The sequence below is a fragment of the Lates calcarifer genome, linkage group LG2 (assembly GCF_001640805.2).
Source record: "Lates calcarifer isolate ASB-BC8 linkage group LG2, TLL_Latcal_v3, whole genome shotgun sequence".
Lineage (NCBI taxonomy): Eukaryota > Metazoa > Chordata > Actinopteri > Centropomidae > Lates > Lates calcarifer.
The window spans coordinates 2,139,958-2,167,087 of NC_066834.1; the positions used below are offsets into that span (position 1 = coordinate 2,139,958).

The following is a 27,130-nucleotide window of genomic DNA, read 5'->3' on the forward strand; positions in this document are numbered from 1 at the left end:
GCCGTCCACTTGAGACTTGTGAACTTGAGAATTGTGTCAAAAAAAGACGTCAAAATCTCCTCATTGAGGAAAGTGCTTTTTGTCTTGCACTCAAAGCAACACTGAGCAGATGTTATACAGTGCACACATGATGCAAATGGATATTTGGGGGTTTTATTACGTATTCTGATATTATTTCAGCATTTATCAAACTGTGTCACTCCTGGGGAAACCAAGAGGATGACTGAACCAGAATCTGCCAGTAATGTTCAGACCATAAATACATTTTCTATATCTAGGTTTGTGATCAAAGGTTCAAATGCAGAACAGGCAGAGAGAGGACTGCAGGCTGGTAGTTTGAAAGTCTGGACTAGACATGTGTTTGAATGCAATTAGCAGAGGAAAATATCCTATTACTTTATCTCTCAAAAGGTAGACAGCATTTCTCCAACTCAGTGGGTTTTATGCTGTAGCAGCAAAATTCAACATCAGGACAAAAGTCTCTTGGGAATTCAAAAATTCCAATAAACGTGGTCCCAGATCAAAAAACAATAAACTGAACCCAGAGAACAACATAGTTTATGTTCAACTTAAACCAGGATTATATATACTGTACAAAAATCTCATATTCCAGAAATTCCTTCTTTCAATTCTTTCCTGAGGTATGAGTGGTCATACTGAGGATATACCAGGGGAGTCTCTCTGTGAATAATGATAGGACAGCGCATGGATTTCTTGAATCCTGTCCATCACATGTCGACTGCGGCATTAAATTGCACTGACTCACAGCTCAGCATCTAAGATTCAGGCCTGTGCTGCTTTCTGAATCTAAAAGAAAGATCCTCTACCCCATCTGGCTCAATGACAGATTTTATTTTAGCACCAAAAGCTAGACACAGGGCAAAAGACACTGATATGGAAGAAAAAGAAAAGAAAACAAAGAAACAGTATGATTTGGATGTACACTAGGATTTGCAATGAGATGGGAAGTGGGTATTTCAAATCTCAGTGATTAGAATATTTCATTTGTGTGGTTTAAAGCTCCTATGTAAAGACCAGAATCATTTCTAAAACTGTCCCCCACCTGACCTGGCATTTTACACTCTGAGCTGTGGCGAACACCCCAAGATAAATATTAATATTCCATTACTAAGCCACGATAAGAAAAAAACATTTTTTGGTCACATCTGGGTGAAAAATCCAATTTTGCAAATTTGGGCCAACAGTCATCTTCAGTTTAAAATAAGAGAATTAAATATTCCTCTTTACATATATACACAGCTGTGCTGTGAACATGTATTCACTTATAAACATATAAAAATACTTGTCAACTAGTTTGATAAGAAAATAATGTATAAAAGTAGAGTAGAAACATTTAATCAAGTCCATTACTTCCATCATCTGATATTCTTGTTGTTTATATTACAAGATGATGATATGAAAACAAACTGCAGTACTTCATTTTATATGCCCGAACAGAAGTACAGAGGTGGAAAGGGAAGGCAGAACAGTATTTTGTGTCTGTGGTGACGATAGCTCCACAGGTGACAGGTCCGGTGAGTTCATGTCCCATTGGAGACGGGTTGTTTTTTATGATGTGCATCTCAGTGCTTCCACTTGTCCTGGTTTTCCAACTGGCAGACCATTAGGGGGGTAAAAAGTTGTGTAACAGAATAATTCAAGGACACAGAACAAACACATTGCCACTGTGTTACTGGAATGATAGAACAGTTATGTGATCTATATTGTAGACTATTTGTTCGACAGAAAGGATGCATTACATCGGAATGATCTGAACTAAACTGAGCTCTGAAAGCTTCTTGGTTTGCAATGAACGGATCTGTTAACAATACTCGTCTTGTCAGAAGTTGATATAGAGCGTACAGTGTTCAGTGTTTTAATCTGAAATCATGTTAGTTTTCAAAGCTACACAATGTGCTACCAATAATTTTGTCTCTCTCTTTTGCTTCGTAGGAATCTGAAACAACAAACCATGTCCAATTTTGACTGAACCGCCACCTTCCAGAAGAGAGACAAAGTTGCTTCTTTCGTTACACTGAGGAGATGGTGTAGGACAAGAACCCTTCAATCTATAAGACTTAAAAAGAAAATCAGATACAGTAGACACTCCATATTTGGCAACTGAGATGCAAGCAGATACCACAGACAAAGTAAAGAATCCACTGCAGAATGCCAGAAAGTTCTATCATTGTAGCTTTAAGGGCTGTCTAGGTATTATATTTATATACATACTTATATATTCACTTTCATATATGTAAAACCAAACTCAACCTCACACACTGTACTGTGGTGATTTAATAGGTCATTAGAAATACACTTCGAAAATCACAACAAATGTCACTTATGTACAGTAGCAGATTAGCACATGGGAATAAGGATGGATATGGCACAACATACACAAAGCTTCATAAGATAATCTCTCTGCTCTGGTCAGACACCGGAAACTAAAGAAAGTCATTAACATTCTGGATATATAATTTTCATTCAATCTCGGTAGCAAGTACAAATGTCACTACAAGGCAAGAGAAGTCCTTCAGAGTACAAAACATTAATTTGTCAGGCTGATTTAGAAGGCAATGTTTAGTGTTGGGACTCTCTCATGTGAATTAGATTACGGCTGAAGGTAGAGTGGTGTTAAAATTTGGCATTGTCAGTTGTCCATTGTGATGTCCTGGGGACAGCAGTTCCTGGTCAGAGTATCTCAGAAAAGGCTGTCTGAAGTCATGCACGTGGAGAAGGCAGCGGTCAGTCATCCACTGAGGATGTGATGTCAGGCAGAGTGGGTGGGGTGGTAGAGAGTAGCTGCATGAGTTACAGTGATAAGGCCGACTCAGACGATCACACAATGGCAGCCGCTCTTGTCTTTCTCTTTTCTTGTAGGTTCTGGCGACGGTGGACATTCCTGTTCTTGGAATTTCCTGGGAGTTGAGAGAGAGCAAAAACTATGAGGACACGCTGGGCTGTGGACTTTTGCCATCGTTCGTTTTCTTTTTTTTAAAGAAACTGAAAAAAAGAGTTTTCAACCAGATTTCAGCTCAGTTCTCTCTGAGGTCTCTGTCTGAGCTCTTCTCACCGGTTCAAACACGATTTAGAGGATTTTTAAAAAATATTATTTTTGGTAGCTGACAGTAGAGAGATAAGAGCAAAAAGAGAACAAAAGACATGAACCAGGAGCACTGTGATTCATGGTCGGTGACTGTGTTAAAATGTTACAGCAACATGAGCATCATGTACAAAAGTTTCACTGTATTCTACACTCATCACAGTGATCATGTGAGTGCCTGATTGTTCATCTTCTCAGACACTGTAGCTTTGAAAAACCACTAATCTGAGTCAGACCCACATGAGGACGGTCTGTGAATGTTGTCTTTTTAAACCACCTACCTGATTACTCTAACCAGCTCGTGGAAAGCTTGGTCTACGTTCATACGGATTTTGGCTGAAGCCTCCATGTATGTGACCTTCAGTTGTCTGGCCAGCTGCTGGCCCTCTTCCTGGGTTACCTGAGGCAAAAGGAAGAAGAGAATAATGTGGGCGGAAGCTCGAATATCAACCGAGGCCTATGACACATCATGTTCTGAGTTAGGAAAAGTTTGTGAGACAGAATAAGCTGTTGTGTTGTGCACACACTCATCTTGAATGTAACACCTGCAGAGAAACGACTGTACACGTTACATCCTTTCATTTAAAGCTTCCTGCTGTAACTTAGGTGACCATATAAACAAAGAAAAAAGTCATATTCACAACAGGTGACAGCGGCTGGAGCTGGGGCTCCTGATGTGCATAGATAATTCATTTTACGATTGATCTTACATCGTCTATGGACAGTTAATATTTGCAGAACTGTCATGATCTTAGGATCTCTTTTGTTAAACCCAGTTTGCACTTCTCTGGTTATTATCAGTCAAAAATAAATTATCCTTGATATTCAAACATTGATATATTTAAACTAAAAGATAAACAAATCTGTAATACTATATTTACTGTAATGCAGAGGTAGAAATAAGTAAATGCTACATACCATCAGTGCATATGATTTAATATGCAGAATTCAGTATGCACACATCCAAGTGAAAGTGACCCTTAATAACACTGAAAAACTTTCAGCACCAAAATATATTCACACGTGGCACAACAAATATTTATATTTACATTAAAATTTCCAGCCACTGCTTCTTCTCTCATTTTAATTTCTGTCCATCTGTTCAGACAGTGTCCTCTGACCAGGCTTTCCCATGAGCCTTCACAGAGAGGCAGAGCTCCTTCATTTCAGTACATGGTGCAGTGTTGGACAATACTGTTCATCAACACCAAGAATACAGTGTTTTTTTTTTTACATGCAACATCCTTAATCACATTTTATTTTATAATTTCTCAAGTGTAAACTTAGTACACACTTAAATTAGTCTGAAGAATGCACCTGGGACATCTGGTTTGAAAACCTGCCTCCACCCTCTCACTGACACAGCTGTGAATATAATCTGGGACTGAAATGATGCAAATAAGAATCAGGTCCAAAGCTAGGCTGCGGACGCTAACAAAAGATAACGAAAAATGTCAAATAGAGACATTTGAAAAGGCTGGTCGACATGTTGCTCTGCCAGGTTTGGTGAATATTAACATGGGGTAAAAACTATTCAGGTGTCTTTCTCTTATCCTTCACTAATGGTGTCCAGTGTAATGTCCTTAGCATCGACAGTCTCATGGAAAATGTAGAAAAAGGAGATGAGTCATCACAGGATTGAGTCATATGGGGTTTGAACGCTAAGAACTGATTCCAGTGGATAAAAACCATTGATAATAATCAGCTGTATGAGCCTGTGAGGTTCCTTTTCACCATAAGGGGGTGGTGTGGATTCACTGGAGGAAGTGATGAGCGACTGCATACCAACAGCCAGAAAAATCATCATTTCATCACACTCCCTTTTCTCTCCATCCATCCTCCCCTCCTGAACCACGATTTCTACACTCTCTCTTTTATTCTTTCACTCACATCCTGTCGTATCGTAGCAGCTAGCTGCAGCTGCAGCGCTTGCTTCCACTTTCAAGTATGCAAATGCAAATCCTCCAGACTGGTTGATATTATCTCTCTGGGTATATGAATGTCAGTCAGTGGGTTCAGATATCTGCAATCTGTTGGACTTACTTGTCTCTGTAGTTCCAGATCTGCTTTGTTTCCTACGAGGATCATGGGAAATTCATCTCTGTCTTTGACTCGGAGAATTTGTCTTTGGAATTTGTAGATTTCTTCAAAGCTGTAAAAGATACGACATGGTGTTATGTGTGGATGCATACATTCATCTAAAAATATAATGTGTTGGACCTCCAAGCAAAAACACAGCCACCACCCAGAAGTTGGGGTCTTCAGCACTGTGGATCAGACTGAAGGGCTGAACGTGTCAGCAAAGAGGAAAAAGTCAGCCTCACTATTACAGAAACATAAAATGTGTTTCTCTGAGGCTGTGCTCAGCGCACTGCCCTGTCCGTTGTCCCAGTGTAACATAAATGCCATGTGTATTTTTTCAACCAAATAGTAAATAAAAAAAATGTCAATCTTGTCGGAGAAAAAAAAGAGGCAGAATGAGACCACAAGCCCAGGACAGCATTCCAGCCACAGGCCCAGAGACAGCTTGGTGAGCACATAGTAAATCTGGAAGGACTTGACTAATATAAATGGAGGAAGGAAAGACTGTTTACAACATAAACATTGGGAGGGGGCTGTGGTGGGGCTGGGGAATGCAGCTCACTGCACTGCTGGGCAGGGACACAAAGACGGGGAGGATGGGGTGTGACAGACTACAAGAAGAATACAATACAGTGTAACGTGAAAAATATCTTGAAGGTGACTTAAGCCCTGATACTTTACATGGTTTACTTTTCCTTCACTTTTCACTTTTCTCCTTTTATTTCCCCTGAAAGTTATAATCCTCAACATTTTCATTAACTCAGACCCCATTTTTCATACTATTAATGTTCTGTTATACCCATTCAATGTATTTACATTAATCTATACAGAGGGATTCACTTGAAGACAATACATGCAATCCAGCACAATTTTATCTCACTGTGCTGTAAACTGAGGCCAGTTGCTCCTTTGTTGTGTTTCTGACAAAGTAGACGCTAGAGTAGTGTTTGCTGTGGCATTAAACCACACCTGCTGTTACCACGGTTACCATGGGTGTCGCCAAATCAAACAGGACCGAAATCTTAAGGACTGCAGTTTATATATTTAAGATTTCAGCTTTAAATAAATTTCAGACCATCTGACAGCATCATATATTGCACACTGGCTTGTTCCACTTCTTTATGGATGATGTTCACAAAGAGAGAGAGAGAGAGACACTTGAACTCAACGCTGTTTTAAACATTATTTTGCCTACACATCATATGGAAATGTTCCAGATATTTAGTGTAAAGTTTCATACACATGTCCTTAAAATTTAATTTTAATTAAATTTAAAACTAACATATCTGGTATCTTTGGGAGAGCTCCACTAGAGTTTGAAGTGTCTGACTGTATGGCATGAGTTTGACTCATCAGCAGATCTGCAGTATTTAATAGGTTAAAGGCTGTTTGTGCCTATATATAGTGAAATAAAGCCCATGCTATAAAATTCTTGTTCAGCCCCTTAAGTTCTACACTTACAATATGTCTGTACTAGCCCACATACTACTGTTTCAATAGCACATGGGCTTTAAATAGAAAGCTAAGGTGCACAAATAAGTGAATGCAAGAGAACAGAATGAGGGAGGAAGTGTTGAGAACAAAAGAAAATGACAAAAAGAACAACAACAAGAGGATCCGGAAGTACAAGCAGCGACAAGTGAGAGTGTCAGCGGAGGATTTATGGTTTTAGTTGAGTGAGGGGCAGAGGAGGAGACAGAGAGACAGAAACACAGAGAGAGAGAGAGAGAGAGAGAGAGAGAGAGAGTGTGTATTTGTGAACAGTAAACAGAGATGTGCTAACAGACAGAAAGAGAGAAAGGCAGAGTGAGTGTGTAGCGGTGGGTTTGCACATGACGACTGTCACTCACCTTCCTCTGTCAGTGACTGAGAAGACGAGCAGGAAGCCCTCCCCTGTCCTCATGTATTGTTCTCTCATGGCTCCAAACTCTTCCTGTCCAGCCGTGTCGAGGACTAGAGAGCGTGTACACACACACACACACACACACACACACACACACATTGAAACAAACGTGCACACACAGACAAACAAAGAATAACTTGCAGCAAAACAGACTTGTGTAATCACGTTCTTCGAGTACAATATAATGCAACAGACACATAAAAATGGCCTACATGTGTGTCTGTGTGTGTGTGTGTATTTACTCTGGTTGTGTTTGTTCAGCAAAGTGCACTTACTGTCAAGCCTGGCCGCCCTTTCGTCAATCACGCACTGCTTGGTATAGGAGTCTTCAATTGTGGGGTCATAGTCAGTGACAAAGTACGACTGCAGACGAGAGAGAGAGAAGAAACTGTGAGTATGTCTGGGCTCTGTAATTATGTCAGGCTGAGACACAAGCTGTGTCCTAATTATGTATTAACTGCATACAGTATTCACAATGCACTGATCTTTGCGGTGACTATACAAGAAACAAACACTCTTTGTTTTATGCTAACAGGAAATGAAGCGATATGTGCGCCACGCAAAGTCCAATCAAACTGCAACAGTAACATTTTGTTGTTGTTGGGATTTTCTGTTTTCTGAGGCGTTCCTCGAGCTGTTTTGCAGCAGTGAGCAGCTTTTCCATTTTCTTTGTGCGCTGCACGGTAGCAGAATAGTGTCAATCACAACAGCAGCACCCTCAAAAATCATTTTAGTCTTGCTGCTGAACGTCCTTTAGTTTTCCAGTGTGAACAGCGTACATCCTCTTTAGAGTGAGTATGAACTATGGATTTGAGACACAGCTAATGACTAAAATCAGCTGACTTGAAAATGGATGGATGTCAGAACAAACAGCTGCTCTGTTCCTGTGTTTTTGGTTCAAACAGCACAGACAGCCTTACTGACCTCTACCTTTACAACTCTCCTGCAGACAGGAGGTAAACACGCTGCCTGCAGACACCTGCACAAAAAGTGTCAAGTAAATATTCCCTCACACAACAACCACGTCTTAAGTTTGGACAGCAGGCTGGTTTTCATGCTAATAACACATTTATGAGACGTTTCCTCAGTTGCTACAGTCGCGGCGCTCACTCCTGAAGGCTTTGATTCTTTCACTCTCGGGCCAATATCTGGTCTCCTAGTAACCTAAACTGGAAGGGTGGGGCCAGGGGATAGGGAGGAGGAGGAATCATGCATTTTTTAAATTTTTCCCATGTTTTGTAGTTCTCGCTTTCCTTGGGGACTAGTTAAGTGGTGACAGCTGAGGGGAGTGCTCGGGGAATGTCAAAACCAACACCCTAAAACACAGAGAGTGATCACGGGAACATGAAATACAGACAAGATTCCCTGTCGTTGGAAACAACAAGCCAAATTAAACTTTTACAGTCATGTTGTTTGTGTGTGTGTGTGTGTGAACAATGTGTGTTGTTTCACACAGTGACACAGCCTGTGTACTGTGTTTATTTGCTGTTATTTGGCAGCTGAAGGAAAGAAGAGAGGGCTACACTCCCTGTCATGTTTGAGTAATTTATAGATGGCGGATACAGATCTAAAAAAGAAGCAGGTGAATCACTTCCTTAATTAGAACCCAACTGATGCAACTGCATGACCAGTGTTTTTGACCAACATGGCTATTTTGGCTGTAAATAATAACTACTCATTACAATCACATATGACGACAACAAATATTAAATTCTCACATTCAAGAAGGTGGAACCTGCACAAGTTTGGGATTTTTGAACATTATTAAAGAAGCCATTTTGTGTCGATCAGCTAATCGAATAAGTGACTAATCATTGCAGCTCTATTACCATTACACAGTCTAGCAGAAGGCACTGACTGGTAAAATATTCCTGCTCTGGACACAGTATATCTTGATCCAAATAACCAAATTTATGGCATTAATTAAAGTGTTTGTGTTACCTGCCTAAATATCATCATCAGATCAGTAATGGCCTCAAACATCCGCTGTAAGTCAAGCTCTACTTCAGATATGTGGATGTCTATAACTGTAATTGTTTTCTCCTCCATCCTCTGCATACAGATTTCTTTGTGCCACCTGCAGCTCTCTGCTGTTGCAGGAGATGCAGGTTATCTCTGGCTCTCAGTCTCCTGTCGTTCTGCAGCATGCGAGTATGCCGGCCTGTGTCACATCCACTTGCCACTGTTCAATAATTCATCAGTATTACTGTGTATCCTAGAACGTGCTTCACTGCACTGCACTGTCAGTGGAGCCTCAGACGAACAGACAGAGACAGAAAGAGAAAGAGAAAGGGAGAGAGAGAGAGAGAGAGGGAGAGGGAGGGAAAAAAGCTGCTTGTGTTTCTTGTCCCTCCCACCACCACCACCACCACTCTCCCAGCCATAGCTTCAGCACGTGACCCTGGCTTCCCGTCAACCTCTTATTCCTATTCTGTCAACCTCAGGCAGCCGCATTGAGCGCTGCACTCCTCCAGCTATTCCTCCCCTCCCTCCACCAGCATGGGTAAGCGTAGCTGCTGCACTCTGTTCTGGCCGAGCTGACTCTCCCAGAGCTGCCCCCCCACCCCCACCCCCCTACCCCCGTGATAGATGAGGCTGTTTTGCAGTGCCAGCAGCACCAGGGCCAGCACTAACAGGGGCTGTAGTTCGGCCTGGCAGGGCTTCAGCTGGGCAGCCATAGAGCGGCGGGCTAGGTGGGGGGGGTGCAACATGACTCAGGAGGACTACCGATAACTATGTGACATAAGCCAGACTGAGTCATGTCCAGTAATATGACCTATAAATCCTTATATTGGTCCATGACTTCATCAGATGTAACAGGGTCCTGGAACAGAATGAATCAGCCTGTATGAGCCGAGCAGCAGCACCCACAGGTTACCACCACATCTAACCACCTGCAACTAGGGCTGGGTATCAAACCTCAGTACTCTCTGACCACTGACCAAAGTGTGTCAAGCGTCAGAAACTGTCCCAGAAGTTAGGATTAAATGCTTGTACTGCAGTGTTTGAGACGTTTGGCTGTTAAATGAACAAAAATGGGGAAAAAACATGTCCAAACTCTTCTAAGTATTAAAATGCATTTAAGGGCTGCAATTAATTTATTTGTCAATATTTAGTCTACAAAATGGCAAAAAACCTGCCCATGAAAACTTCTCAAAGCCCAAGTTGACATGTTCATCTTCATATTTCAGATGATATCTGATCTGTTTGAAGTTGGACAGGCTGTGACATCAGTGTGTGAAGTGTTATCTGCCAGACTATTTCACAGGTACATGCTGAGGAGGCAGACGAATTCCAAGACAGATTTCCATGAAAACATTTGACAGCTGTCATGAGGAGACAGCTGACAGCCACAGTAAGGTCCACAGCTCAGATCTTAGTTTGTGAGTTTGGACAGTACAAACACACACACACACACACACAGATGCTGTGTGCTCTTAAAACATTCACTGCTAAGTGCCCTCCATTCAGATGAAATATCTGACTGCAGCACAAGTTACTGAGGCATTTACAACACAAGTGTTCTGCAGCAACTTCACAAAGCTGAGGAAAATGACTATTTAAACAGAGTCAACCTGCTGTACAACAACTCGTCCTCTGCATGGAGCGAGGAATGATGCTAAAAAAGCCAAGAACAACTCAACGCTTTTGCTTCGGCAATCATTAGGCCTGTGCTGACATGACCACCCTTGTGGGTGTGTGTATTTGTGAGCTGTAAAACCAGGATTATTAACATCCTTGGATTTTCACCTCTGTTCAACACTAGTAAGGTTTAAGTTTATTTAAAGTGGATTATCGAACCGAGGTGCCTCAAGTTAACATATATAAAAAATGAGCACAGAGGTGTTAAAGCAACGGACGGATCATTAAAAAACACAGCAAGAACGAAATGAGAGTGAAATCCAACAGCCTGCAGAACCAGGCCACAGTACAGTACAGTTTAGATGCTGGTGGCAAGGTGGGTCAGGCAGCACTCAGCCCCGGTCAGTTCTGCAGGAAGGAAACTCCACCTCTGCAGCAGGCAGCAGGCCCGGGCTGAGCCCTCGGGTGGTGGTGATGTCACAGGCAGCATGTTCCCCCACCCTGCCTACCTACCAAAGTCCAAACCTGTCACTCAGTTCCCCTCCAGCATTCCAGCTATACATCCCAGCCCTCCACCCACCCACACACACACACACACACCCGGAGCACATGCACGCTCACACCAGGAAAACATTAGAGGCCTGTTTTCACCATGAATACACGGACGGTGGGTGATTCTCAGCTGCAGCACAGCTTTCTGTGCCGGGCTGAAATTACCACACAAAGAAGAAACAGAGACAGAGCCAAGAAACTGGGGCTGCAAATAATGACTTTCTCTTTTATCGAACACTGTCTTGATTATTATAGATGAATCAGTTAATCATTTATTATCATTGGAAATAACAAAGGAAATATTCTCAGAGTTTGAGCTGATGTCATCAGACTGATTATTTTGTCTGAACAGCAGCCTGCTACCCAAACAAATTCACTTTACAGTGATGGAATACGCAGCAAATCACCACATCTGAAAAGCAGGAACTGGATAAATGAAAAACAGGTTAAATAACTGAACCATTATAAAGTTGTTGGTTGTTGATAAAAACATCCTGTGGGTCAAACTATCTGACAAATACTTTAAACTTTACCATCAGTGATACATTTAAAGATCACCAGAGCTGAACAAATCTTTGCAGACTGAACCACAAAGATAACATCAAATCAAGTGTAAGTGTCTATGTTTTCAAAACCGCCTCACTAGAGTTTCATAATTTGAATACATACATACATTTATTTCAAGCAACTGCTCAGGTTTCTTTTGAGGCGACAGCTCCTCAGTCGAGACACAAAGCAATAAATCCTGTCTCTCTATGCTGGTTGCGAGCCTCAAGGAAAGCAAGAATGGGTGATATGTGTAGGCGTGTAATCAACATCATGCTTGCACTGTGCACCCACTTCCTCTCCACACAAACAGCCTCACTAACACTAAATATAGATCCTTTTCCATCTCTGTCAGTTATCCTACTTGTTTGGTTAGAGACGCCTCTTTTGACTGTTAACCGATAGAGCATCATTAACTACACTAGAGCACAAAACCACAGATTCAGCACCGACGCAGATAAAACTGAGATTTTCAAACACACACACACACACCTCAGGTAATTAACAAAAACACGCTCTACCTACACAAATGAGGGGAAATGGTGTGTCTGTCTGCCTACCACACTGTCATAATGAGAGGGAATGCTGAGCTAAAACAAATAGTCATCAGCATAGTTAGGAGTTAATTACCTTCTGTACGAGGCCCAATGCCCAATGAGAATTCACAGACCTTGACTTGAAAATCATCAGCCGTAGTTATTCTTTAATTAAAGAAAAATGTAGACTGAATGCCATTAAATCCTGTTATTCTAGGGGAAATTTCTGTCAGCATCTGCAGATTTTAAATATTCCCCGACCTCCTCGCTCCCCGCCCCGACACAGCCACAGCCTCAACACATTTTCCTCTGAAGCTGAAACATACAGCGAGAGATTTTCTCATATGGAATTGTGGGAGAACCTCGAACATAACAAGCATTTTCACTTGTCTTATGTCTGAGCATATACACAAAATAACTGGGTGGATGTGAAGTGGGTGGAGTGCGTGTAAAAATGAGTGTGGTTTCATTCGTTTTGCTAAATAAACTGAGGGTGAGCAACAACGGTCTCCTGCAGGTTCTCAGGTCTACTGTTTGTGTGCTTTGACTGTGAAATTCTCACTGGCTTTTGATGGCGTCTAAGATTCAACGGGCAACTCTCCCACTCTACAAGACACGTGCCAACTGTATCAAATGCTTCATCCAATTTGGCAGGTATCCGAGAAGGTGTCAAGAGTCAAGTCTTCAACCTCGCACTGGAGGAAAAAAATCTAATAAGATTATCATTTACTAAGAGGAAACAGATCTTCAATGGTCAGAAGATTCTCTTACAGTGAGTGTTCGGCTCAAGCTTCAACCAAAGACATCCTCGCTCTTGGTTCTGCTGACAGAGCAATACAAACTGCTTCACAGACTGAGACATCAGCACCAAGACGCTGGATAGGAGTGGTCATCCCAGCCAGGTGGTGGTTGCCCTCCAGTTGACAGGTGAAACGTGCCATTTGTAAGACTTGCTCAGCGGGCCAGAGCCAAGTGCAGCAATTTCAATTAAGGACACAAACTCCATGCCAGACAGTGTGGAGCCTGCCAAGTTGCACCCTCAGCTAGACAGCAGCAGAATGTGACAGATTGTGATGATCCATTCCTGATGTGATCATGACACGACAAGGCCGGCTCATAAATTGTACAAGCGTATAAATACATCAAAAATGTAGAACGGCATAAATATTCACGCTGCTCTGGCCTTTCAAGGGTTTCTTCAGAAGAATTCCAATTTTGTCTCCTAAAATCGATGTTGCCACTAGCAACACATTAATGTAAACGACATTTTATAAAACAGTCTTTTTTGTGCCTTTATATTCGGAACCTTTCAGGGTAAATCTCAGTCCACTGAAATCTACTGCAATCAGGGTCTAGGTTAAACTTTTCTTGATTACCTAAGCATTAAACACCAAAGCAGTGAAACATGCATCGATCTAAGAGAAGAAAAATTTCACTTGAGGCATCTGTGTATCACTTCCTGTCCTCAAACCCGCGCAGGTTTAACCTCTGCAGAACCTCTGGGGCTGGACTCTGAGCAGCTGTCGGTAATCAAATAACCACCGTGAGGGTTTAATGTTAAACAGATGGAAGTGAGGACCAGTTCCTTTACATCTTTACACTGTCTGTCCACCTCCATCATCGCCTTTCTTCTCGTGCTTCACAGGATTTAGCAGTGACACAGGAATCTGTGTGAGGAGCATTGTTTTTGTTGAGTAGTTAAGAGTGCTTGAAGTGAGAAATAGTGGAAAAAAATAAGACAGAATGAAAGGTTTGAGGGGGAGGGAGAGTGTAGGCTACAAGGAGAGGGAGAGCAAGAGAAAAAGAGGGGGAGGGAAAGGCATTAACTTCCTGTGGAAACACCCACTTTTCCCATGAGCTCATACAAACCAGAAAGGTCACTTATTCAATACCTAATACACATGGAGAGAAAGAGAGCACACAATGTGTCCACTGCCCTTAAAGGGCCACTGGGGAGCATTCTGCTGAAGCTGGGAAAGCTTTAAGACAGAACACGCTGCTGCAGAGAGACACTTGGAAATAACAGAAAAGTTTTGATCGTCATTTTCAAAACTCTCCAACCACTGCTCTAAGGCTTAATGATCATGCTGCATGCTCAACATCCACAGTAACAGCACTTTCATTGAATGTTTACAGTTAGAGAATGCAGTCTGGGTGTAGCATTGAACCTTGGCTTGATGCCGAATTAAATGAACCCATGCACATCATTCCTACAAGCTCTCCTCCTCCTAATGCGCAACAGATCAATAGCCTGTCCCCTTAATCATTGCCCTGTCCTTAAATGCCGACAGAGCGGTGAAACTCTTTAAGGATAATTCACTTTTTATTATAAATAAATATACATATTTATATGGGTTACATTTTATACAACTGCATTAGCTACTGCCGCCTCCTCTGCCTCCTCACCTCTGGCTGATTCTTCTTCTCATTTTAACATGTACTCAGCTTACGTGCGTTCTGTTTCCTTTGTTTCCTTTGTTTTGTGATCATCTTTAGACAACTCACCCTCGTTTTATTTGGTTATGATTTTACTGATCGCTGACATACAGAGTTCAGTCAGTTTGATAAATCTATTTTTAATGTATTTATATCTATATTCACGTTGGCATTAAACAAGTAGAATTAAATGGTACATGGATCTATTGTAATTACGCTGCACATTCTGGTGTTTTACAATAAAATCAAGTAACATAGAGTATGTGCTGCATGGCCCGGCTCAGGGCTCTAAAGTTAGGGCTAGCACTCATGCAGAGAATAAAGGAGAGGATAAATGTCCCCACCAAGTAGGCCAACTCCTGGCGCAGTCACCCCCCTGCTCTCCTCTAACCTCTCTGGCATTAAGACTTCAATCGCCCTGCTAAATATCAATGTGTGCTGGACTCTGAACACTTTTGAAGCGGCTCAAAGGCGCAGAATCAAAGAGGTGCCATTTAAAGGGCCTTTTTTTCCACCAGATCACTGGGCCCAAAGCCGCCTGTTTGCTCTATAGTGGTCACTACAAACTATTTCTTTATCTTCATTTCATAAGTACATTTTGTTGGATTCTAAGTGGAGACCAGTGTAAATACTTTAGAAGCCAACAAACTGATTAAACACAACGACACAAAGACGGAGAACTGTGTGAACCGACCCTTATTGTTCTAGCTGATCATGTGACATCACTAATGTTCCCCCTCCCTGCATTAAACCTGCTCTAAGCCCTGCCATTGATGGGTTATCAATGCCGTTTTCTCTGCGGCCCTTCCTTGTTTTGCTGGGAGAGACGGGAAATAAAGACTTATTTTGATAAGAGTTACTCTCTAAAAAGACATGGCGAATCCCCCTGACTGCATTTTGCTCTGGTGAGTCTTCATCAATGCCTGCTTTTGTGGAGGTGGGAAAACCTTGGGCCCATGTGACGCTGCATCGAAATCGACACAATTTCAGTGGAATAACTGTAGAGAACAGAGTAAATGAAGCAAGGCGCTGACAGTGAGTAATGTAGGGAGTGAAGACATGAATATAAAGCAGATACAGTAAAGGACAAACAGGGATACCTGCAGTTTCTGAAGCTGACCCAGAAAGATCATCACCCTCTTAACATATAGAACATGAGGTATATTGTGATATGTTGAGAGCCAAGCCCTGCTCTGACCCATCATCTCAGTGCAGTGCAGTGTTTGCTTATGTTTTTGTGTCATTCTAGGTTTTATTCAGTTCTTCCTCCTCTGTAGTACTGCACATGCTCACATCAACAAAGCATTACTGTGACGGCTCAGTGAGAGGACACCAGCTGCTGCAGTGGCTGTGTGGACAGAGAAACTACTGTGACTTTCAAAAACCCATACAAAGTCACTCGGCAGAGTGTGGCTCACAGTCTACAGTCTATGGTTTTCTGGAAAACCGTATGACCAACTGAATAATGGGATGCTGATCGCCACTGGAAAATAAAGAGCAGTGAGACGATCAAAAGGCTCGGTCTGCAAATTAAGATTACAGAAGATTAATCAGTTCTAACCAAGTACACAACTGACATATTACTCCATAACAAATACTTCTACTGCTACCTACTTTAAAATGTCCAACTTCTTCCACAAACACCTCTAAAAAGAATGAACTGTGCAGCACCTGCAGAGACGTATTCATCTTCTCCCCCCAGTCTCCTCTCTTTGCTCTGGCACAACTGCTGAGTGTGTGTTTCTGCACCAGTGTACTCTGCTGCAGACTATAATTCTTAGCATAGGGTGATATGTCAAAGGAAATGGGGCCACTCACTGGCATCATGTCAGACACACAGCACCATTACTGTTGTGTGCTTTTAGGCTAGCAGTCCTACAACACGGGCTGCAGAAATGCTATTACTTTAGCGGGCACCTCCTCATAAATAAGACCTAATGGAAACATCTTCTCTCTCTGATGGCTTTTCCTTCCTGGCCCGCCCACATCAAGCCCTTTTATATTGGCACAGAATGATCATAATCAACAATTGTCCATGTTACAGATCATTTTTTGTAAGATCAACAAATACAGATGGGTGAAAAATTACAAGAAAAACTTGAACAAACGATTGGATGTGAATCATATGCTGTGACCTTTGGTCTCAACTCAGTGGACTGATGTGTTGAGGCCTGGTCTCATCATCCCGTCAATAACAGCACAGCATCATACAGAGAAAAGCTTGTGCGTTCCCAGCTTGTTAGCTTGTTACCAACTAGCCTTGCGAGTATAGTCACTACGTCACCAAGTTCCAAGAAAACGCTGTCCTGTCCAGTGGAGACTTGTAAAGTCTTAAAATCTAAAATAACTATCCATCTTGTCATCAAGGTAAATGTCTTTGTGTGTGTGTGTGTGTGGGGGGGGGGGGTCTGAGCTCTGCATGCTTTAACTAGCATCCAGAGAGGCCTGGCAGTGAGAGACAATGTTTTGGTTCGACATACCAAACACACTTTTTAGGCAGCTGTTGACTTGGTGTGCACTGGTGTGTGCCAATTTAAAATTCAGGTTTGCCGACGCCAACTGGTGCTGAGGACACAGAGTCACATGCAGTTGCTGCCTGTGTTAGATCAGTACAACAGTCACTGAATGGCTGTGTCACTGACTCAGCCTAACTCTAATATTCCTAAGTGTATCTACACGTGTACCTGACGCTTGCTCAGGAGCCTTTTTGATTGTGGACTGTTATTATATCAGTGGGAGACTCAGGCTCATTTCTTGAGGACACAAGTCACACTTGGCCATTGTCATCAGCACATTTGGACAGTGAGTCGTGCTGTACTGTCACCTGTTGCGGGGTTGTCTCATTCCATGCCTCACCTCCCCCTGATGGACAGCAGGTGCCCCGCAGGCCTCTGGACACTGTCTGCATGAGACGTGCCAAATGTCCACCAGCTGCCTGGCAGGCAGCTCGGGGCTCGGCATCAGCAACAAGCACAGACATATAAAAAGAACCATTCATTGTGTTCTATCAGCTAAGTTGCAGGACAAATATCTCCTCTAAATGTGCCACACTACAGAGGGCGGTGCTATACACTACATACAATCAACTCTAGCATCAGTAGTATGCTGATTAAATATAGGCTTGTCAAACAAAAAGGTGTACGTAAATTTGGAACTCTGAATGTTAGAAGGGGGAATGGGCTGCTAAAATAAGCAGCATGTGACTTTCCCATCACCAGAGTTGTTATATGACTCTGAGATGTGAGACCTGATACTGTGGCCAGTTATTCTGAAACAGACAGATGTGTGAACACAGAACAATAGCCAAAAACAACACAGAGGAACCCACTGCCCTCTCTGTCTGTCTGACTATCTGAGGGGCAGTGACCGGAAAATAAGTGGGGATATCGCAGGTGAATATATGAAAGGTTGTTTCCAGAAAACAGCAACTGAATCCTTCTTTTTTCTCTCTAGATTAAAAAATATATTAATTGAACCATAAAGATCATCTATAAAATAATTTCTAATATTTTCCTTCTACCACCAACATAAAAAATTAGTAAGCCACTTTAAACTACCACCAACACAATCTCAAAATACATAAAATAAGAACAGAAATACAATCACACAATCACACAGGAAAAAACATCACATTCAAGCTTTTTGCCGTGGCCACCTGATCGCCTAAAACTGGCCATGTCATTAAGATTAAAAGCATCTATGAGGACAGAAACACACAGATCATCCGACTGTTGTCCTTGCTGGTGGTGACTGTGCTGGACCAATAGGCTACCTGCAGGACCCCCACTGTTTTCTATGTAAACAATATAAATGTATATGGAGGAAATGCAGCTTTTAGGTGAAATTTGAGACAAAGCACAAAGTGTCTCCAAACAGGTAGCTGAACGACAAACATTGCATTTTTCTTCCACTGAAACATAACACTGTCTCTTTTTTCTTTTTACATGGCCCCAGTATTATCCTTCACAATCCTTATAGACTTTGATTCTTGCTAATGGTGTTAGCTACAGTCCTAGCTACAGGCAAATAACATTATGAATGAATGCTTTTACATGTCTCCATCCTACTGATGTTCTGGTTTAATAACCATTTCACAGGCTGAACCTATGGGTCATGAACACAATTACAATATCAGAGTTATGGTGCAGATACCAGAACAACACATTACTTTAGGAAACATGAACACATTTTTTTATTTATCTGTAAAAGACGTCAAAGTTCTCAGGTGTGAATGTCGTCTGAACACAAGCAGCTTTCTACATTAAATACAGTCTAAAACATTTGAATTCAGATCAGAAGCTATTAGAGCAACAAATAAGTAAAGAAGATTAAACATATGATCGGACATTCAGCTTTCAGTACTTGACAGTTTTTGATGCTTGGAGCGATCTTCAAAATGCAAAGATTATTCTGTTAATGTCTGCAGCATTAAGAACAGCTTATATATGAATAAATCATTCTTGTACACAGGAAGTAATTTATTCAGTCATTCCATGACCAACAGTCAGTCTCTAAGTGGCACCTACACTTCTGCTTTTTGTCCTCAACTGCAGATTATTAATCAGATTTAGGTTTTCTTCAGAGTTTATAAACATAAAACTCTCTTTCTGTAGTTTCTTACTCACTGACTTGTGTGTACATGCTACAATATTATTCCTGCTTGTGGCTGTTGCAGAGAGAGAGATAGGAGTGGCTGAAAGTATCATCTGATCTCAGATCTGTAAAGTCTGGTGGGCAACATTCTGGATCACACCTTCGCCTCCAGCTAACAACTTCACTTTACACAGCAGAGAGGATGCTTCAGAAAACACGACAGCGATGTGTTTTTCAGAGCTTCTGACACCACACAGCCCACAATGACTTTTCTCTCTCATTGCCTTGAAAGATGCAGTATATTCATGTAAGCTTTACAAATGATGATAGGTTCACTTCAACATGCAACAGTTCTCGCACAGAGCCCCTCTTACTGTTGCATTCAAGGCCACACATGAATGAGGGTGTGAGGAGATGAGATGATGGGATAGATGCATATATTCTGATAATCTGAGGCATTATGAGTTGAGGGCATCATGCGTTTGCACCTTGCCAGATAACATCAAAGCTCTTCTTTCACTAAAGGAGGAAATGGTTTTGTAATGTTTCTCCTCAAAAACACTATGTTAGAAATGATGAAGCGACAGGAGCAAAACTCAATTATCATAAACACAATCACCAAAACACAGAAGAAGTATGCAGAATGAGGAAGTACAGGCCATTTGTTTAACAGTAAATATACTCCTGCTAGTTCTTCTAATTGACAATGGATCCCCTATACTAACAGACTAAAACACAGGTACAACACACACAATCAGAAAGGAATCGACCACAAAAATATACAATAATCCGATCGTGCCTCGTATCGTACTAATGTCTTCACTGTATGTTTAGCTATTGCTGATTAAGAGTGGTCTTCCTCCCAGGATAGTCATTACTTTCTCATTAGCTCAGAGTGAAAGGGATGACCTTCTCGTCTCTTGAGCTTTCCCAGATGGGTGGGAGTGTCTTTACAGATCCCGAACTCCCTTTTGCATGAACATTCCTATGCAATGCTGCATGGGATTTTTCCAGATTCAAGTAAATTACCTCAGCAACCGGGCTGTATTTATCCATCTATTTAAACAAGACTAAAACATGTAAAGCCTCTCTAGTGGCCCTTGGTGCTGCAATGTTCATAATACGCCAACTTTCACACTCTTCAGAAACCTGACCGTACAGTCACCACCAACAAAGGAAAAATAATCTTGTGTAGAGTTATGTAATATTACAAATTCTGTTGCCTTGGTGCTAGACAGACACAAACCACAAGGCCGGCTGAATTCATACCTGGTCACACAAAACTGTATTTAGAATTACACTTATGAGAGACTATATGTGGTTAGAGTTTGATGTTCACTGAGGTCAGACAAGCTGAGACATATAATTAAGTGACGTACGAAAAAGAGGAAGGTGCGCACAGAGGAAGAGGAGCTGAAGCAGAGAATACAAAATGTTCAGTTAAAGCCTGGTTGGTGATGTTTTCTAATCACAGCAGAGTTGTAGCCCTTTCAAAACAGCACAGGGGACGCAGGATGAAGTTGCATTTTGGGTCGATTTTAACACGTCAGTGCAGAGTTATCTGACCCTGCTCACAGCCCAGGGGCCTGGTATAAGAAAAAGAACAAACGTTTCTTTCACATCAAATAGAGTAAATAATAAGTTACTTTAGAATGATCAACTACAACTCTTCTAAACATGCTGACAGTGAGTTCCAACCCTCTTAAACTCAGTCTATACACTGTGTAAGCTGCTCCATTCATTTTTAATAAAGAAAAATCCTATAAAATCACAGTCCCAGCAGGTGGAACGTGGCATTGATCTCTCACACAGGATTTTGTGTAAAAAGACTGTGACCAGTCTTAGCAGCAGTACACTGAACCTTGAAAAGATCAGAATGAGAACTACCTTTTATCGAATGAGGAGTAATTTGCTTTTCAGCCATGATATACACGCTCCATGCTCTTTATAGACGCATGCTAAACACAAGCAGTTTTCTTGAATTGTAGTGCTACTGTCGACCGGATGGATGATTCACAAGCAAAGTGACTGTGAAACCATTCACAAAAACAGCAGGTCTACAGGAATTGTTTTTTGCAATTACAGTTTTGTGTGATAGTCACTGCACGCACTTTGAAGAGTTTTTTTCTCTAGGCAACAAAGCACTGTATCTTTAAATATCATATTTGTTGTTTATAAATTTACATGTGCCTTGAGTTTTTTTTAACTTCATGGTTTAAAGTCCTGTTGTGAAAACCAATGAATTGCCTATCTGCACTCATTGTGGTTGTACTCTGTGAGAAATCAACAGGTGACCATCCTACAGAGCTAAATAAACAATGTTCTCTCATCACCTGCCCTCAAAGTCACGCACACACACACACACGCACACACACACACACGCACCTGCCACAGCTGTAAACCCTTCACTGAGAAAGAGCTTGCTGTCACAGCGTTCAGTCTTCCGCTACAAAGAAAAGACACAAACTCCCTTAAAGGAGATGAAGAAACGCCACTTAGAAAGTAAGTGGAATCGTTTGCACTCAGCAGTATGGCATGTGACATATCACTGAGCCAGACAGAAAGTTACAAAACAGCCTGCATCCAAAAATGGGCTGAGAGTATGCCCCGCGCAGTGCTACATTTAACAAAGTCTCAAACACACATGCACAAAAGTGTCGCTGCAAACACTTTGTCTAACCACCTGTGGCTGCTTCTGAGAAATGCAGATGAGACGGCACCCACCGCACTCAGCTCCCGCTCTACTATCATTACCATACCTTGCCTCCACATGCCCAAGGAGGGCTGCCCTTATCATCCATGTTTATTCTATTGAATTGCTACCTATGGCAACATTCCTCCTAACTGCCCCTCCATCTAAGTAATCAAAGTCATGTTAGAAAATATGTGAGATATGTGGAGCAGGAGTAGGAGTGTAAGAGAGACAGAGAGAGGTCACTTGTGCTCTTTAGCTGTAAATCCAGCTGAGGTCTACAAAAATCCTCCACTAATCTGTCTGGACTTGATCAGTCAGGATGTTTTTGCTCTCGTGTGTGATTCTTCAGCGCCAACGGCTGCCACCGGACTAATATTAGCAAACATGTGAGCAAGCAACACCACGCTCTTCAGCCAGCAATCAGATCACACAACATCTCATTATACAGCCGAGTCATTCCACCAGCTTCTTTGGTTACTCTGAGGAAATCAGACATGTTTTTTGATATGTCATTATTTCTGAGATAAAAACAAAAAATGACACACACACACACACACACACGCACACACGCCACCCCACACGCAGTCTTCACGTGGCCAGCGTGAGTCATGTTTTCCCTTACTTGGGACGCTTCCTCTCTAACAGACGTCACATTAAACAACTTTTGTCAGATGACTCAATGTTATGTCATCCCAATGCTATTTCAGCTTGAGTCAACTGCTTGGCATCAGGGCGGCCAGCAGCTCTGAGGGACAGAGTGGCAGGAGCCATATCACCTTTTATCCTCTGACTCCCCAAAATCCTGCTTCAGCACAGTGGTCTGTTTTTGTCTTAGACTCTGCTCAGCACCCTGAAGATTAGCACTGGGTATCAAACCTCAGTACTTTAGAGAAATGAATGAAATGTACCCACAGATATCAAAAACAGTACACAACATCATCATCAAATGATTCATAAAACTCTTTATTACTTTTTCTGAAAGCAAAGCTTTTTGCACAGCTGCTTGTGTTAAGGCAAGTTTAAGACATTAAATTTTTGTGGATGTTTCTATTCATTAGAAGATGGTATTTAAAAAAACGTATTGATATCAGCACCAAAACATTTTCAAATGACAATAATGTGTCATGGTCACCCACTGACACCTCTAACACACACACACACACACACACATTCCTACACACAAAAACTAGTAACACATGGTGTCACTTAAAGACCCTACTGGATATTCAAACTGTAGGGGCACCTCTCCTGTATTACACTAGAGGCAGACTGCAAAACTACCTTCAGCAGCCTATTTTTACTGGCCTATTTTCTTTATGATAGTAACTACTCACCTACTTGATGACAGGATATCAAATGATGATAAATTGTCTCAGCAGCAGTCTGGTGCACAACATTAAATCTTTCTTTGGGAAATCATATCCACGAGAAATGGGAGCAAATGGAAAAGCAGTAGTAAAAATGCTAAACTGAGAATCAACCAAGATTTCAAAGAGAGGTTTTTATGCTACAAAGAGACTTGACACTTGTGTTAGCACTAATGCGGAACCTTGTCTAAACTGCAGTAACTATAATAAGCATGTGTAATAACAGTAATACTGTCATACTGCAAAAAGTCATGGTGAAAAGTACTTTATATTTTGGGCAAAACATTCAACACTGAATCTAATTAATACGCTGTCAAGATAACTACGAACACACACACACACACACACACACACACACACACACACACACACACACACACACACAAGTAGTTCCAGTGATTCAGGAAGCAGGTCATGTTTTTCCATACAAAGCTAGGAGGTCCTAAAAGCAGCAGCAGAGGGACTTCCTTTGCCAAAGGGCCAAATTCCACATGGTCCATGACCATTAACCCACCCAGGCTGAGTCAGACCCCCCTCCCGTCACCACCCCACCCCCCTCAAACCTCACAACACTCGACAAAGTTCTAGGGAAAGCCTGGACTTCACAACCAGCTGTTAGGTCTTTTCCCCTGGCAGGCGACTTCTAGAAACTTCTGAAGAGGATGCAGGTTCTCCCTTCCTGCAGTCAACATCTCAATCTCTTTCACTTTCTCAGCACCAGATACAATATGCTAGCCAGCAGCGAGAAAGGCGTGAGAGGAAATTAACTGTGGGCCGCACTGAATACAAAATACACACAAAGTGCACGTCCAAGCAAAAATCCCCAAACTATACAGAAAAAATGACATTCTATACTGTTTACTTCCCTGATTAAATTCATGGCAAGACCACGATACAGACAGTTTGATAATATCTTCTACGAAGGTGCAGCAGGTAGCGCTGAACTCACTCACCTCGCAGAAATAATACACTTTCTGTAATTCAAGAATGAGCTTTTGATTGATACGGCTGTCCGTTATTCTGGCAGGAGACACGACTTAGTGGAAGCTGCAGCTTTAATTCTAAATCTCTGTGAGCATGTAAATCCACCTTAATGTAATGATAAGACAATCTTTGTGAGATCTACTTTCAAAGCAGATATCAAGTACAATCTTCTATCTACAAACGCTGACATTTTTTTTTTTTAGATAATTCTGATATTATCAGCGACAGCATGCTGTCGTTTTACATTACAAATTAGAGACTTAAATCAAGTGTAATGTCGTCTGTGTGTGTGTCATGTTGAGCTGTAAATGCTCCCCTCCTTCAGGTCAGTAGGGTCAGTAGGCTGCAGCAAAAATCTGTGCCACAGCTATTTGATCCCTTTTTAGTTGGTATGCAGTTAATGAGCTTTTTGAACCCTCATTAGACCCCCCCCCCCAAACACACACACACACACACACACACACACACACACACACACACACACACACTCAAAAGCTTTTCACCCCCCACTCTGAAACGTGTGCCAGCCCACTATTGTCTGACAGTGTGGAGACATGCAGCTGCCTGCAGTCTGGTCTCCTGGAAGCCAGAGCCAGCATCAGTAACACACACTGACATGTGGAGGGGGGGGGGGCACACAAGGCAAAGGGCAAAGTTTGTCATCTCTTTCGTACAGAGTGTGTGTGTGTGTGTGTGTGGTGTGTGTGTGTGTGTGTGGGCTCCTCTCCTAAGTGACTATTATGAAAGCCGGGAAGGTCAAAGCGAGGCAGGCTGTGTCTGCAGCCTGCTGGAATGCACCCAGGGATAGAGGGAGGTAAACTGTTTACATGCCTCTTATATGTGACACAGATGAGTTTTCGAGTGTGGGCAGCTATAAAACCCATGAATTATCTTTCAGCGGGGGTGGAGATTAAAAACTTCATTTCTAAGAATATGTATATTAACATGCTGTTTGCCTTCATTTACTGGAGGTGCTTTGAATTAGGTTAACCAGCAGCTCACCTCGGTGGGAATCTGCATCTGAGCACAAAAGTTAATCATCTTTCAATGGACATTTTGTGCTGCTGCTGCTTATTTTACAGTCATTCAACCCTAACGGATTTTCTCTGTCTAGTTCACATATTTCTAATGAGATTTGAAGCAGTTTGGAGGCTGAATGGACTTATTTCTCTCTCTGAGAAGAGTATCAGTGCTCCACTGACATTCTTACAGGGACTAATGTGATTTTTGTGCAACTTTTCTTCACACCGTTCTCTGGCTTTTACCCTCCTCTACTCTGAGCCTTAGTTTTCTGGCTTGGTGGGCAATTACAGCCTAAATCCCAGAGTGGTAACAACTTAGCATAGACTCTAAATCTGCTGCTTTACTCTGCATACCAAGTTAATAAAATAGGACAACCCGGGAGCTCGGTAGACCCACTTTCCTTTCTCTTTTGACTGGCGGCTACAAACTGCAAAGTGGAAGTGGATCTCTCGGAAAACATCGTGTTACAGTGACAGCCGTCCTTCCCCCGCTGAATTCACGAAATAACCCTCCCCACCTCACCCTACCATCTCCCAGCGACCCCTCGGTAAATAGTTGTAGGCCTCGGCAAAGTAGTGGAGAAGAAAACAGACCCCGGTATCCGCTCACGGGGTTCCCGTGTCTGGCCTCCCCTCTCTCTCTCCCTCCCTCTCTTTTCGCCGTGTTTTCGGTAACATAAGCAGGGAAATCAAAGCAACGGCCGGGAAGGGTGAGCGACTACTGACCTGAATAAACTGGATAGTCAGGGCTGATTTCCCGACACCGCCGCCTCCGACCACAACCAGCCGATACTTCTCCTGCACCGAGCCGTCCTTCCAGCCAGCCATCGAGGACTCTTCGCTGCGCTCGCCGCCGCCGTCGCCGCTGCCGAAACACCAGTGAGCAGCAAACACCCACTTTTTTTCTCCTGTTAACTGAAGAGGCCCTGCAGTGGAGACACCGGAGCGCAGTAAAAAAAAAAAAGAGAGAGCCCAGACAGGGAGGCAGAAATGGACTCGGTCGCTGTAGTCCGTTTTGTGCACGGATAGACAGATAAGACGGGGATAACCGGAGAGCTACGGGCGCCTGTCCATACGCCTGACCGTGTTTCAGCCTCCTCGACAACACTGCGATGTTCAAGATGTGGATCCGATAGTAGGAGTAATCAGTCAGGCCAGTACTAAAGTCTGGCGCTAGGGGCCCTTCTACAGGCTGTGTGTGACTGCCTCAACACCCCCCGCACACACACACAGTCCTAACCCACCCTGCAGCCCTGTCCTGAGACTAATATCAGCCACCTCTGCAGTCACATTCCTGTCCTTAAACACACTCTGCACATACAAAAGCAGGACCTGCTTACTAACAACCAGTTATGTAGATGTGTCCCTGAAGCTATCACGAACCTTCAGCAATATAAACTATTCGTCTTTATTTACATATCAGGTCAGTTTGCTCACTATGTTGTAAACCATGAATTAAACTATTCTTTCTAAATACTTTCCCCCTACCCTGATTTACACTCAGTGAGCATTTTGTTAGGAACACCGTACTAATACTGGCATGGACTTTCCTTTCCTTTCCTTTGAGATCCTGCTCCATGTTGACACGTTGATCACATCACTCCTGCAGATTTACAGCTGCACATTCATGCTGTTCTACCACAACCCAAAGGTGATCTACTAGATTCAGATCTGGTGACTGGGGAGGCCACTAAAGTGCACTGACCTCACTGTTGTGTTCAGGAAACCA

The 27,130-nt window shown here is 42.4% G+C and overlaps 1 protein-coding gene across 2 annotated transcripts; it reads right to left on the bottom strand.

Moving 5' to 3' along the window:
* Positions 1-831: 831 nt before the first annotated feature.
* On the bottom strand, positions 832-26,576 carry rras2 (RAS related 2). Of its 2 annotated transcripts, none has more exons than XM_018685000.2 (6): positions 26,128-26,576; positions 7,364-7,451; positions 7,036-7,138; positions 5,147-5,255; positions 3,385-3,503; positions 832-2,918 (listed from the first exon to the last, which is right to left on the bottom strand). In XM_018685000.2, exons 1-6 carry the CDS (start codon positions 26,227-26,229, stop codon positions 2,831-2,833), a joined length of 609 nt encoding a protein of 202 aa, XP_018540516.1. In that variant the 5' UTR covers positions 26,230-26,576; the 3' UTR covers positions 832-2,830. The 2 variants fall into 2 exon arrangements, with proteins under 2 accessions (XP_018540516.1, XP_050929681.1); XM_051073724.1 differs by lacking the exon at positions 26,128-26,576 and adding an exon at positions 11,896-11,917.
* Between the last annotated feature and the right edge of the window lie 554 nt (positions 26,577-27,130).

Bases quoted from the DNA above. Each gene is read 5' to 3' on its own strand.
- rras2 (XM_018685000.2), bottom strand. From the start codon at position 26,229: ATGGCTGGCTGGAAGGACGGCTCGGTGCAGGAGAAGTATCGGCTGGTT. The intron at 7,452-26,127 runs GTCAGTAGTCGC...TCTCGTCTGCAG, and splicing joins TGACTATCCAGTTTATTCAG to TCGTACTTTGTCACTGACTA. The intron at 7,139-7,363 runs GTAAGTGCACTT...CACGCTCTCTAG, and splicing joins AAGGGCGGCCAGGCTTGACA to TCCTCGACACGGCTGGACAG.